The sequence below is a fragment of the Colobus angolensis genome, unplaced genomic scaffold (assembly GCF_000951035.1).
Source record: "Colobus angolensis palliatus isolate OR3802 unplaced genomic scaffold, Cang.pa_1.0 Scaffold3, whole genome shotgun sequence".
Taxonomy (NCBI): Eukaryota; Metazoa; Chordata; class Mammalia; order Primates; family Cercopithecidae; genus Colobus; species Colobus angolensis.
In genome coordinates, this window is record NW_012116265.1 from 27,073,973 (window position 1) to 27,088,672 (window position 14,700).

At 37.0% G+C, this 14,700-nt stretch overlaps 1 protein-coding gene across 2 annotated transcripts in view; it reads right to left on the reverse strand.

The window, feature by feature from the left end:
- Positions 1 to 210: 210 nt before the first annotated feature.
- MPP5 (membrane protein, palmitoylated 5 (MAGUK p55 subfamily member 5)) overlaps positions 211 to 14,700 on the reverse strand; it is a 69,247-nt gene continuing 54,757 nt past the window's right edge. For both annotated transcript variants that reach the window (XM_011949721.1, XM_011949720.1), the window contains 5 exons: positions 14,431 to 14,502; positions 11,844 to 12,011; positions 10,979 to 11,181; positions 8,474 to 8,584; positions 211 to 3,229 (listed from right to left, as the gene is read on the reverse strand). In XM_011949721.1, coding sequence (XP_011805111.1) covers positions 3,053 to 3,229; positions 8,474 to 8,584; positions 10,979 to 11,181; positions 11,844 to 12,011; positions 14,431 to 14,502 — 731 coding nt within the window. In that variant the 3' untranslated portion in view covers positions 211 to 3,052. The remainder of the gene's footprint in view (positions 3,230 to 8,473; positions 8,585 to 10,978; positions 11,182 to 11,843; positions 12,012 to 14,430; positions 14,503 to 14,700) is intronic.

Consider the following 14,700-nt stretch of genomic DNA (forward strand, 5'->3'; position numbering starts at 1 on the left):
AAAAAAAAAATTAAGGAAACAGGACCTACCTGTATCTGTGCCAACAGGGGGCACTACCCCACTGTAAAGAACAAATCAAAAGGTGTTTTGTGTTGTACCTGGAGGATCCAATGATCTTGATTTTGGCAAAAACTTGAAGAGAAGGGTGGTCTTTACATGTGTGGAAACCTTGAGTGGCAGAGCAAATAGCAAGAGAAATTGCTCAGTGGCTTTTAAAATTTGAAATATAATTTTACTTTTTATTTTTACAATACAGTGTACAGTATGACATCTCAAAATAACAGAGTGCAGATACAGGATAAGAGTACAAAGGGGGATTAACAACAGATGTCAGAAGGTTACCTTTATTAAGGCTAAATCCCTGCTTTATATTTTCCACACATTCACAAAATTACATTCAAATCATTCCTTATCAATACTTATTTCTTAGGCCATGAGAAAAGGAAAAATCCAGACATTTGATTTTCATAGAAAGCAAATCTGGATTAGTCTAAATAATATTCTCCGTCCATTTGTTCTGACAACGAAAATTTGAGAAATAAAGATATGCACCAACCTAACACTTCCTTATTTGGATTTTCCAAGTACACTGCATTAGTTATTGATACCATTTCTATATTACATGGGTAAGACCTCCCCCCCCCCACAATGGGGTCTCCAGTCAGAACCACAGAGGGACAGGAAATAGAATTGGCCAGTGTGGCTGTACAACTAGGTGTACAGCAAGGCTTTTTTCCATATTCTTTTGTGGAGGTCAGCAACAACTCACTTTTCACTTGAAGGACTGTGTTGAATATCAGCACATCCTTATCACTGGGATTTAGAAAAGTTTGGGACATTTCTATCTATCATTGCTGATGAGGAAGGGGAGAATGATAGGACTTCACTGACCTTGAAATATTTATCACCTCAGACTTCCTAAAAGTACGGCATGGCATGGCCTCTGCCTTGGTACAAGATCTACTTGTTAAAGCCATGTTCCTGAATCTTGACAGCACATGGCCCTAGTGCAGGCCTAATGTCTACAGCGGGCACAAGAGCCACTCACTGACACTACCTACAGCCTCACTCTAACTTAACATGAACTGCCAATAGTTTAGCTTTTGGAGTTGAAAACAGTTGTCAGTTACAATAAGCAGATCACAAAACTCCATTGTCGACCATAGACTGCCCTTCATTCCTGAGAAGTAAACTGAAAAACTGAAAAGATTAAGTGCTAAGTATATTCCTTAGTTTTTAATGCCAAAAATCGGTGTGACCTGTGAATTTTCCTGGCTCTAAATTGGAGTATTTCAGAGCTGAAGAGACAGTATGTATGGCATTCCTTCCCTCAACCCAAGAATGTTACTTTCTTCCTAAGGAACATTATCTTGAAAATATTTCCACATAAAACACTCTCCAGCCAACTTAATAGGCCATGCAAATTTGAACAGAAAAAGGCAACATATAAACTGTCTACATCTGTTCAAATAAAATTATGTAGAAGAGGAAAAAAATCAAATATATACATGACACAAATTACTCCTTAAACACAATTCCTTATGTTAAATGATGTCAGCATTATTCCAGTGTTTAGCTCTGGGAATAGGAAATGCTGTAGCTAAAGTCACCATAAAAATAAAATCAAGGCATTCACATTTGAGGTTGTTTGTCACACATCACACTATCCTAAAGGCTTGAAAAGACGGCAAATTAAGTTTCTATGCCAATTATACATGTTGAATTTTAAAGCTACAGCTATAGAGACAATACAAAAATCCTATTAGCTTAAATGTTTTTTATGATTTACCAAGCTGTTGCATTCTGGTCATAAGAGGCAGACCTTGTTAGGTTAAAAACCTATTTCTATATACGTAATACCTTTTTCTCTCTAATATTCTTTTCCTAAAATATTCAAATGACTTTCAGGTCTTCCTTTCCTTTTGATCTTAGAGTCAATTGTCATAGTATTTCCCAAGGACATATATAATTTTATTCAGATGCTAAACAAGTGTTTTCAATGACCATTTGTTGATCTATTAAATATTAATATACAGTACAGCAGCTATATTCATCAACAGAATTCCAGTTTATTACCTATATATATGTAGCACAGTCATAGAATACTGTGCTCATACATAAAAATGCAAAAACTGTCAAATGTGCTGTCCTTCCATGTATATAAAAAACTAGTAGCATCATGAGGAAGAAACTTTTTAACAGTCAATATAGATTATAATGAACACCTGCCATTCATAAAAATGTAACATACATCCTACTATACTATGCAGATGAGCTAGGTTAGTAAATCAGTTGAGACGACTTAAGAAAAAAAATTCAGAAAATCGTAATTTAAAAAAGATCAGCATATTTTGTATACCTTTAAGTAGATTATTAGAGTGTGTTGAGTGTAGAGTCTGATCCACAAAATTTGAGCGAAAAAACTGGTGCTTCTAATGGAATGTTTTTTGTTTTTTTAAGAATTAAAAGACATACAAATGAATTCAAGCCTAAAAAAGTAGCTCCAACCCAAAGTGGCACCATTTTGTGTTTTATTTTTCCTTTTTAGGAAAGTATCTCTGATGACTAAATAGTCTCCTAAGCAAATACTGCCTTGCCCAGTGCATAGAGGCACAATCCCTCTGCTCAATATTCCCAATGAAGTCATTTAAGTGTAAATGATTTAACACTTAAGTGTAATCACATTAATATTTGTGTGAGACATGGACACTTGTGTATACAAGTTTTTCACAGAGATACGACTAAGCAGAAAGGGTTTAGGTGAAAACAAAAGGTTTTAACAGGACAAAATGGAATGCTCTGTTGAAAGCTTCCATTTAGAATCCCAAAATGAGGCAAGAACCGCTAAAGCCATGTATAGAGAATAAAGGATGCTGTGCACAAACTGCCTAACGGAACTGTCCTCTCACTAATTCAAGAGATCTAAGAACAGATCTACAGCTTATACTGCTGCCTTCCACCCTATCCTCAATCTTGCTGCAGTGTTGGGCAATCTTCCTACTGGCAGTTTTTGCCAGATCAAGTCCAACATGCCATAGAATGGATGTTTCTTTCACCTCAGCCAAGTGGATGGTACCCACTGAGGTTCAGTATCAAGTTTGTTAATTAACCTAAGCAATTCCTGATAGGCTTTATCAAGATCTGAATTCACAATTGCCGTATCAAAGTAGTGGCCATTGTTCTGCTCCATCTCTCTTGTCTTCTCAATGATTTCTCTCAATTCTTCAGGCTGCAAAGAGAAGATAAAAACTGTGAGATAATTCCTTTTCTAACCAAACAATATAGGATGAGTCAGAGATGGCCTTCCTTCTGTCTCTCCCAACCTCAGGAGCTCCTTTCCAACCCTGTCATGGCCACACTGTTTCCTTTGCTTTGGCATCTTCAGGACTCACATTATGAACCATTTGGAACTCAATATATCCTGTTTTATACCACTATTTAGGTTTTCACATATTTTGTCTTATCTCACCAACAAGACTACAAGCTTCAAGAACACAGACTGTTACTTTGAATTCCCTACAAACATTTGTTTTCAAACATTCTAGGACACTATAACCTCTTCCTAATAGTAACATCTTCTGTAACATGAAGTGAACCTTTCTTGTTGGAGCAAGGACCTAAAATGCCATCTACTTTTGGCTCTAGTAATGAGCCCTTGCCCTTTACTGTGCGCTGCAGACAGTTAAAAGTATCTTACCAAAGTTTGGGAAACTATATAGAGCAGCCTACTTTAAAATACCGACTGAAGGAAAGGGCCATTCTGCAAAGATAAGCAGGCAGCAACGCTATGTGCAAAACTTATCCCAAACCCTCTAATTATCAAGCACATATGTTTGAGAAAGTGAAACTCACCCCAAATCACCCCTGCCAATGAAGACAACTAATTTAAACTCAAGACAAAATGTCTCAGATATAAAAGTCACACATCAGTACTATATTGGACCCACAGTACAAAAATATTCATATCATTCAACTGTTTGAACTTCCGTAACAGTAAGAAAACATATTAAAAATATGACAACTCTGGTTAGTCCTGAGGCAGTTTCTTGCATGGCTCTCTAATTCTCATTCTGGAATGTTGTACATCTGAATATGGCACACAGAATCCTTTGTTCCCAGCAGGGAATCTACTTCACCACTGTAACTGAATACACTGACATTTTTGCTAAAACTTATGTCTACCAAAAGCTCGAGATTATTGAATATTCTAGGACTCCACAGAGAACTGAAACTTTGTGGTACTGGAGTTGAAATGAAAATGCTAAAGCCCCAATCCACCTAGTTTTTATCAAATTTAAGGCATTGTTATTTCATTTTATGCCAAAACACCTTATATCACTTATTTAGTACTTTATGTCTGAAGTCCTCTTTCAAATTACAATCCATGACTAAGATGAAACAAAATGTTTTAGCTCAAAATTTTTAGCTGAACTAGGCAAAACTGACAATAAGTTCATATTGCCAGATAGCCACTCTCAAGCCTCTATACTAGCAGAACAGATTCAGAGATTCAGAATACAATTAGATAACTGGTTGGTTACATTTTGCACCCAGTGAGTGTTGCCCAGGCTGGAGTGCAGTGGCACGAACTAGGCCTCTTGAGTAGCCAGTACCACAGGCATGCACCACCACACCCAGCTAATTTTTTTTTATAGTTTTAGTAGACACAGGATTTCACTATGTTGCCCAGGCTGGTCCTGAACTCCTGGCCTCAAGTGATCCGTCCACCTTGGCCTCTCAAAATGCTGGGAAGCCACTGCGCCTGGCCTTCTATATCAATTTAGTAAACTAAAAACAGTTTAGCAGTTTTTTACACAGTTAAAACACACATTTATCTTTTTTTTTTTGAGAAAGGGTCTTACTCTGTTGTCCAGGCTGGAGTGCAGTGGCGCAATCCCAGCTCACTGCAACCTCCACCTCCTGGGTTCAAGTGATTCTCCCGCCTCAGCCTTCCAAGTAGCTGGGATTACAGGTGCATGCCACCACACCCGGCTAATTTTTGTACTTTTAGTAGAGATGGGGTTTCACTATGTTAGCCAGGCTGGTCTCGAACTCCTGACCTCAAGTGATCTGCCTGCCTCAGCCTCCCAAAGTGCTGGGATAACAGGCATGAGCCACTGTGCCCGGCCCTCAAAATTTTATCCAAATATTTTTTAACTGAAGAATGGATAAATTGTGCTATATTAGTATCATGGTATATTACTCAGCATTAAGAGAGAATGAACTGCTGTTAGACACAACACAGATCAATCTCAAAAACATGCTGATCAAAAGCCAGACACAAACTTTAACAAACTGCATGCTTCTATTTATATGAACTTCTAGAACAGACCAAACAAATCTATAGTGACAGAAAGCAGAATAGTGGTTGCCAGAAAGAAAGAATGGAGGGGCATTAACTTCAAAGGGGCATAAGAAAACTATCTAGAGTAATAGAAATGTTCTAAATCTTGATAGGCATGGTGGTTACACAGGTATACATTTCCAAAACTTGCTGAATTATACAATTAAAATGCATGTATTTATTGTATGTGAAATATACTTCAGCAAAGAAAAAGAATCAAAGTTCTAATTAGAAAATCAAATATATTGCATATTGTTAAAACATTTTGGTACTGATCAACTTCCTGCTTTAAAAATACATATAAGCTAGGACCTATGGCACATGCCTATAGTCCCACCTTATAGGACTGGCATGGGAGGGTCATTTGAGTCCAGGAGTTCAAGGCTTGCAGTGAGCTATGGTCATGCCACAGCACTCTAGTCTGGGTGACATAGAATCTCCTCTCAAAAACAAAACAAAACAAAACAAACAAACAAAAAAAAAACAGTCCTAAAATTTAGGATGGCCAATTCTAAGTGAAGTAGATAAAAATTCCATTAGAACACTGCCAGAGACCAACCAAAAGAAAGATGGTGGCTGGGCACGGTGGCTCACGCCTGTAATCCCAACACTTTGGGAGGCCAAGGCAGCGGATCACGAGGTCAGGAGATCAAGACCATCTTAGCTAACACGATGAAACCCCATCTCTACTAAAAATAAAAAATAAAAAAATAAAAAGAGCTGGGCATGGTGGCAGGTGCCTGTAATCCCAGCTACTCGGGTGGCTGCGGCAGGAGAATCACTCAAACCCAGGAGGCGGAGGCTGCAGTGAGCCGAGATTGCGCCACTGCACTCCAGTCTGGGTGACAGAGCAAGATGCCATCTCAGAAAAAAAAAAAAAAAAAAAAAAAAAAAAAAAAAACAAAAAAAAAACAGATGCTTAACATGTTTTGGAATGGCCTATGGTCCTTCATATAATAGTGAATCCTTGTTGGAAAAAAGGCCTAAAAAGAAATAAGTGTGCATGTTAGGAAGTGGAAAATTAGGCTGAACAGGAAGAATGGAGTACACTCTGGTCCTCAGTGTGCATCCTTTTCCTTGAACAATCATGGAATTCTTGTTCTACCAAAGTAGTTATTGGACACTAAATTTTACACAGTATTAACCTTGTTTTTCTTGCTATATTGTGATCCTCCTCAAGAACAGCCAGTGACCATGCTACCTATTTCCTTTGTATCATTCCAAGTGCTATGGACAACAAATACTCTAACTCCAGTTACTTATGAATTTGTAGGTATATGGCGGAAATGAAAAAGGAGTGCAGTACTACACTTTAATCAGCTAGCCTACTTAGCCTAGACAAAGCAACCAGAATTATGCTCATCATGTAGGATGGGAAAGCCCTTGATGTCTGTAGCCTAAGACATTAAAAGTTACTACCTCACATATAGATTGAATAAGAAATGTTGGCCGGGCATGGTGGCTCACGCCCGTAATCCCAGCACTTTGGGAGGCCAAGGCGGGCGGATCACGAGGTCAGGAGACTGAGACCACGGTGAAACCCCGTCTCTACTAAAAATACAAAAAATTAGCTGGGCACAGTGGCAGGCGCCTGTAGTCCCAGCTACTTGGGAGGCTGAGGCAGGAGAATGGCGTGAACCCGGGAGGCAGAGCTTGCAGTGAGCTGAGAATGCGCCACTGCACTCCAGCCTGGGTGACAGAGCGAGACTCTGTCTCAAAAAAAAAGAAATGCTAAGTAGACATAGAGTGAAAAAAGATATTTTGGAGGGTGAAGAGGAAGAGGAAGGGTTAATGTGTTGTTGTGGACAGTCAAGAATGAAAGGAGGCTGAGCGCGGTGGCTCACGCCTGTAATCCCAGCACTTTGGGAGACCGAGGCAGGTGGATCACGAGGTCAGGAGATCAAGATCATCCTGGCTAACATGGTGAAACCCCATCTCTACTAAAAACACAAAAAAATTAGCCAGGCAGAGCTTGCAGTAAGCTGAGATTGCGCCACTGCACTCCAGCCTGGGCGACAGAGCGAGACTCCATCTCAAAAAAAAAAAAAAAAAAATGAATGAAAGGAAGGCTGGGTGTGGTGGCTTACACCTGCAATCCAAGCACTTTGGGAGGCTGAGGCAGGAGGGTTTCTTGAGGCCAGGAGTTCAATACCAACCTGGCAACATAGCGAGACCCTGTCTATACAAAATACATAAAAAATTAGCCAGACATGGTGGTGCATGGCTACAGTCCCAGCCACTTGGACAGGCTGGGGTGAGAGGATCACCTGAGCCCAGAGTCTGAGCCTGCAGTGAGCCATGAACATGCCACTACACTCCAGGCTGGGCAACAGAGTTAGACCCTATCTCAAAACAACAATGACCAAAAAAACAAAAAACAGAATCAAAAGAAAGGAATGTAAATATGCTTTTAATGACTATCTTTAAGGAGATTTAAAGGCATAGTCAATGAAATGAGGCAATCTGAGTAAGCCCTCTCAAAAATAGATCTATTTAATAAATAAGGAGCAAAAAAACAAGGAAGAACACGTTACTTTGATACAGTAAGTCTTGACAGAGTTATCATCTTACATAATTAAATAAAAGCTCAATGCTTTATTAATAACATATATTATCATTCACTTAATTATCAATGTTTAATGTGACATAGACTACCTCAACCATATCTAGCACAGATCTAAAATAATTTAAAAACATTTTTCTGTTCCAAACCATGTGAGAAGACCAAAGGGAGAAGAAAAGCAGAACATAATTTTCAGTGGGATAAAAAGAAGAAAAAAGCAAGAGCACTCAAATTTGGCTCCCTGAAAATGTGGAGTATCTACAGAGAAAAGTCAGTAATCCTGAAGAGTTGGCTGATAACTTTGGTGGCAGTCACATCACCCTAGAAATGTCACAGACCCATGTGAAGAAGCTCAAAAGTTACCATATGTAGACGCCCCAACTTTGGAAAGCTGTGATAGTCCAACCCAGTGGCAACCATGGCAATTTCTGGGCAAGTAATATTACAGAAAGAATACTAAGTTTGAAAGCTCAAGCTAATGGAGCTTTTAAGCACCAGGACAAATTAGACCAGGACTGTTTCATGTTTACCTTCAATGGAATAGTACAATAGTGTGAAAACTTTACCTTTGGATTTTTGCCTTCTTTGGCCAATAATGCCCGAAGTCTTTCTTGTGAAGGGGGTGCAATGAAGATAATATATGGTTTCAAATCTGAATTCCGAAGAGTCTTCAATGACTGTAAAGAAGAGATATTTTGATTTTTAAAATAATTTGCATCATTTAATTACTTCCTAATAATACTGATTGGATATATATATTAGATTAAGGGACTTGCTCTGTTGCCTAGGCTGGAATGCAGTGGTGATCACAGCTCTCCGCAACCTCAATCTGCTGCGCTCAAGTGACCCTCTCACCTCAGCATCCTCAGTAGCTAGAACCATAGGCATGTACCACCCTGTCTGGCTAACTTTTTACTTTTTTGTAGAGACAGGATCTTGCTTTGTTGCCCAGGCTGGTCTTGAACTCCTGGCCTCAAGCAATGCTCCTGCCTTGGCCTCCCAAAGTGCTGGGATTATAGGCATGAGCCACTGCACCTGGCCCAATTCACAATATTTTTAAGATCCTACCATTCACTGTAAGAATATACTGTGAAGCTATATATATATATATATGTGTGTGTGTGTGTATATACACATTATATATAATATACATATATTATTTTAGCTTGCTCTTTTATGTAATGAAATATAAGTGAATGATACTGAAGGATGACAACTGTGATATTAAAATACCTTGCTAATAAGATCACATACAGATTACAATAACCATATTAAAAATCCATTTTGGAGGAATTAGAATCATACAAGTTGCCTTACTATGTGCCAGACACTAAATATAAGCAAAATCAGAGAACATAACTTCACATGTGCAAAAGACAATTCAAGAAAAGCACATCTAAGAAAAAGATGACTATATTTGAATCTGGAGATTGCAGTTTTCACTTTGTTACCAATGCATGACTCTGTGTCCTCAAACTGAAGTGCTCTATCAAAATGGAGATTATAGGAATATGCCATTTCTATCTAAAAACATTAAGATGATTAAAACAATATGCTGAGTTCTTTGTTGAAATCTGTTAGCTATTTTTCTTGGAGAAATAAGAATTTTAAAAACCTGTTTGCCCAAATAATATAAAGAATTCGAAAGAAATTTAGTAAAAACATGTATACTTCTCTTAAATCAAAAATGTATAACTGAAAGAGTAGAGCCTAAGCGCATTCGTCCACTAAAACACAAACAAAAATCCCTAATTACTATTTTAGAATAGCCGATTTAGAATCAATTCTCCTTTATGTACATCTCTTTAATGACCACTGACTATGTTGCCTGATTTGACATGAGCAGCAGCCACATTAAGGAAAGTTGTATGCTAAAGCTGTATGGTCTACAAAAATTAAAAAATTTTCCATAACATTTGGAGTTTCTTAAAAACTCCAAAATTTCTAAAATTAGTTTTTTTGTTGTTTTGTTTTTGTTTTTAAGACAGGGTCTCACTCTGCTCACTCTGTCACCCAGGTTGGATGCAGTGCAGCTCACTACAATCTCTGCCTCCCTGGCTCAGGCAATTCTCCCATCCCAGCCTCCCAAGTAGCTGGGACCACAGGTGCATGCCATAACGCCTGGCTAATTTTTTAAATTTTTGGTAGAGATGGGGTTTTGCCATGCTGCCCAGGCTGGTCTGGAACTCCTGAGCTCAAGTGATCCACCTACATTGGCATCCTAAAATTAACATTTTTAAATAGAAAGCTAAGAGGCACTAGTTAGTAATTCTATGCTTTTGCTTAGTCTGCCAAATAACTGAAACTAAGGTTTCACTATTTTCATACAACCAAGCATTCACTGTGATACTTGTTAATATTTGAACAGTGGTATTTAAACCATAAAAATAATCTTGAAGTTTTCTAATTCTTCTCATATCAGAATCAGAAAAGGGAAATTCTTTTACAGACTCAAATTAAAGTACTACCAGTACTATATTTACTGTATTTTAAGTTTCAGAACATACATACAAGTATATATACAAGCTAAACATCTGTAATCCAAAAATCTGAAATGCAAAATCTGAAACTTTCTGAGCAGTGACATGATGGCACAAGTGGAAAATGTCACCCCTGGCCTCATGTGATGAGTCACAGTCAAAACACAGGAGCGGACAGTTTATTCAATATCCCCAGGAAAAATAAAATTACCTTCAGGCCAAGTAAATAAGGTATATATAAAAGATAAATGAATTTCATTTCAGACTTGGGTCCTATCCTCAAGAAAGCTCATTATATATATGCAAATATTCTAAAACCTGAGAAATCCTGAAATTCAAAACACTCTAGTCTCAAGCATTTTGAACAAGAAATAGTCAACCTGTTTATGTAAGTACGTATATGTTTTCCCCTTGGAGTAAAGTGAAAGAGATTTAGTAACCTGTGTGATTTCATATAGTAAATCAGTGGGAAAAACCATACGAGAACTTAGTTAGTTCACACTGTTCTTGGACGAAAATACAGTTTCCACTAGATTACTCTGTATGACATGCCCTCTAAGTTCAAACCCTAAAACAAAATTCTAGCTTTACCTGTGTACGAAGACTTAAAAGACATATTTTGCCAGAGTTGATCACTTGCCGTACAGAATCTATGCTAGTTCCATACAAATTCTTCTCAAATTCACCATGCTCAATGAACTTTCCAGCTGCTATGTCTGCCTCAAATGCTTGCCGTGAAACAAAGTGGTAATCTCTACCAGCTACTTCTTGGTCTCGCCTACTCCGAGTTGTATCTAGGCAAACAAAACCAGATAAAAATAATGGGCATGGCTTAGATAGAGGACAGGGGATAATTCTGCTAGTCAGAAAGAATTTTTATTTTGTAACACAGATTATAAAATAATAAACTGAGAAAATGCTAAGCACCTACGTTTAACATTGTTTTTATTTTTTATAAATTGAAAAATGAACAAAAATGTGTTTGTAATATCTCAGTAATAGTTATATTTAATTATCTTAATACATTTTATGCTTACACTTCAAGTTACTTCATCCTGCATTTAAAACACTACTACTCATCTTCTCCTAAAGTTTATTTCCATAAGATCAGGTACTATATAATCTTAGAACTTCTGTTTTCAGATTATGCCTAAGTTTCTATCTTCAGTATCACTTTAAAGAAGCAGGAACTGATTCCCTATGGAACAGGAAATTGTAAGTGGCCCAAACTGAAATTTGTTTAGAAAATAGTACATAATCGAAGGACAAATTTAAATTTCTTAATAATGACTATTTTTAATTTAAAAATTGTCAAAATATTTGGTTAAGTAAAGTTCCTCTTTCACTGACAACACTGTTTTAATGAAATGAATAAAAAATTTCCCTACATAATGTTGTTAGGTTCTGAGCTGGTAAACTGAAAAGCACAGGAAAATGGGAATGCATTCAAACTTACGAGGAACTGCAGATGCAAAGCGCTCCTTTTCTTTGTTCATGAGCCTCTGACGCAATTCATTCTGGCCACAGTTCTGTGGACCAATCAAGATGATAGGTCTCTTCCTATTTGCTGGCTGATGATAAAGTGACATTTCCTCATAGGTTAAGATCTCCTCGTTGTCATAATCTTTGGGGGGAAAAAAGTTAAGCCCTTCAGACAAAATTATTGCCATGTAATAAAGATATAAATACTCGTAGATCTTCCCCCCAAAATTAGAAAAAAACACAATTTATTGTCTTTACATCCTTGCTAGGGTACCATGAAAATGAATCAGACAACAATATAATACTCCTATTAATTTTTATTATCTTATTTCATACTTGAAATGAAAAATTCATGCTTGAATGTCTAATACAATATAATTATATTGATTCTTACACTGAACAGCTAATTTGTAGTCAATACTTTGAATAAGGATGGGGTACCAGGGAATGAACTATTAAGAATAATATCTGTCATTTTTGTAAAATGCAGATATTAATATTCTACTTAAGGTACTTAAGAAGGTTGTTTTAAGAATCAGACATAATGTATACGCTGAATACAATGGCTGGCATAGACCAACATTTACATATAGTGGCTACAACTAGTGTTATCAGAGAAAGTTGGAATACTTTCCTATAGTTCACCCATGGCCCATAAGCCGCATGCGGCCCAGGACGGCTTTGAATGTGGCCCAACACAAATTTGTAAACTTTCTTAAAACATTGTGAGATTGTTTTGCAATTCTTTTTTTTTTTCTTTTTTTTAGCTCATCAGCTATCTCTAGTGTTAGTGTACTTTATGTGTGGCCCCAGACTATTCTTCTTCTAATGTAGCCCAGGGAAGCCAAAAGATTGGACACCCCTGCTGTAGTTAGTTGTATAACTTGAAAACAGGCCATACCCATGCTATCTACGCTTTCTGCATTTATGTTTACTTTACTCTGGAATGCTAACCCAGAGTCATGAATCAAAATGAGGTATAAATTATGACAAGTGGGGTAACATTCCTAAAGCCCATAATCCAGATGAAACCAGAGATGTCAAGTGGTATGAACAAAAGCAGACAACTAGTAGTCTGCCAAGTCCTCACTCATATTACTGCTCCTGACTGTGAAGGAGCATCAGATGTGAAGCCAGACTCCCTCAGCTCTATTTTCATGAGGTTGAGGGACCATCTTAGGCTTGACAAAGCCTGGCATAGAGCAGGAGCTCAAACTGTATTTGTTTAAATTCCAGCTCAACCAATCAAGTATTAGTTGTTAAGAATTTCAGCAAATCACTTTAATATCTAAACTTGAATCTACTACTCTGTAACCTCAAGGAGTTTGTGAGAACAAAATCATATAGTTACTGCCCTGGAATACAGTAGTTATTATGAATTCTAGTTATTTACTTAAAAATACTCATGATAATGACACCATCATAAACAGCAAATGTGATTCCTTCTCCTCTCAAAATGATTTTCTCTGAAAAATCCCTTCTAATGTGTATAATCAAGACTGTGCTAGCATTTTAATTTATAGACTTAGTGTGTATATCCATAGGGTTCAGATTTGCCACGTTTTCTACAGTACAGTAGCTCTTAGAGCTGGACTAGTTAACTTTAGTCTGTTTCAAAAAATAAAAGAGATATTAATTACAGAGGATAAAATTTGTAACTCATTAAATCTTTTTAGTCACATAATCTGTCAATTAGCATTAAAGGATGTTTATTTTAGAAAAAAAATTATTAAAGTTAATCAAATCTCATTTAGATTTTATGGAATATTATAATAATCTATAATGTTTTATCTTTATTAGTTTAATGTATGCTGCCCCAAAATATTTCAAATTCTTGAGAGAATAGCCTTATAAATTGCATAAGAAGGAATGCCTTTGTTTTATTATTTGACTTGCTTCTAATGCGAACCAAACAGAAGTAGCAAACTCAAATGCCCATAAAAATAAACCAAGGAGGTAACAAAATCAGTAAATCAGGTTGAGTTAATAAAACACTGGGAGTGGTAGGGACTGTTAAACTAGACACCAGATGCTTGAGCAATAGTCATCACTCAGGTCCAGCAGACTCTTGTCACCTGGGAATACTAGCCCAATATTATCAGAGCTTTTGATTTTAAAAGAAGCTACAACTTTCGAGCTTTTAAATCTTAGCAATCAATCAAAATAAAACTAAAATTCTCTCATGTGTCTGACTTAGCCAGCAGGTAGTGGGTTCTCAGGAATGAGTTGCTTCTGTGACATGAACTATTGTAGAGGAAATATTTTTTACTTCAAGAATGTTCTGTAAGAATCTGTTAGAAGTATACTTTTTGCAAAGAGTTTAAGTAGAAAAAAACTACAGGAAACTACCAATTTAATACTACATATGCTAAATAGTACTTGCATTTTTATATGAGTTTTCCCCATAATTCAAAACACAGCTTTACTCACAGGATTCCGAAAGAAAATACTTTCTACTACATGATTTTCTCAAGCACATATTTAACATTAAGGTACAAAACAGGAATAGATTTAGACTCCTTTCAGATATAATTCCACCTATCCCTGAGAGTAGAACTTACCATCATTTTTATTGGCATTATATAAAACCTTTTTCCTCTTCTTTTTATTCTTCTTTGCACACCATAGTTTTCCTGTTGAGCAATCATAAACAGAACTATAAATATGTGTTCCCTTGAACAAAGCCACATAACTCAAATTGAAGAACTCTACTTATTCATTCATTCATTCTTTAAATTTTTTTGCAGAAACGAGGTCTCGATATGGTGGCCAGGCTGGTCTTGAACTCCTAGCCTCAAGCGATCCTCCCGCCTCAGCCTCCCAAAGTGCTG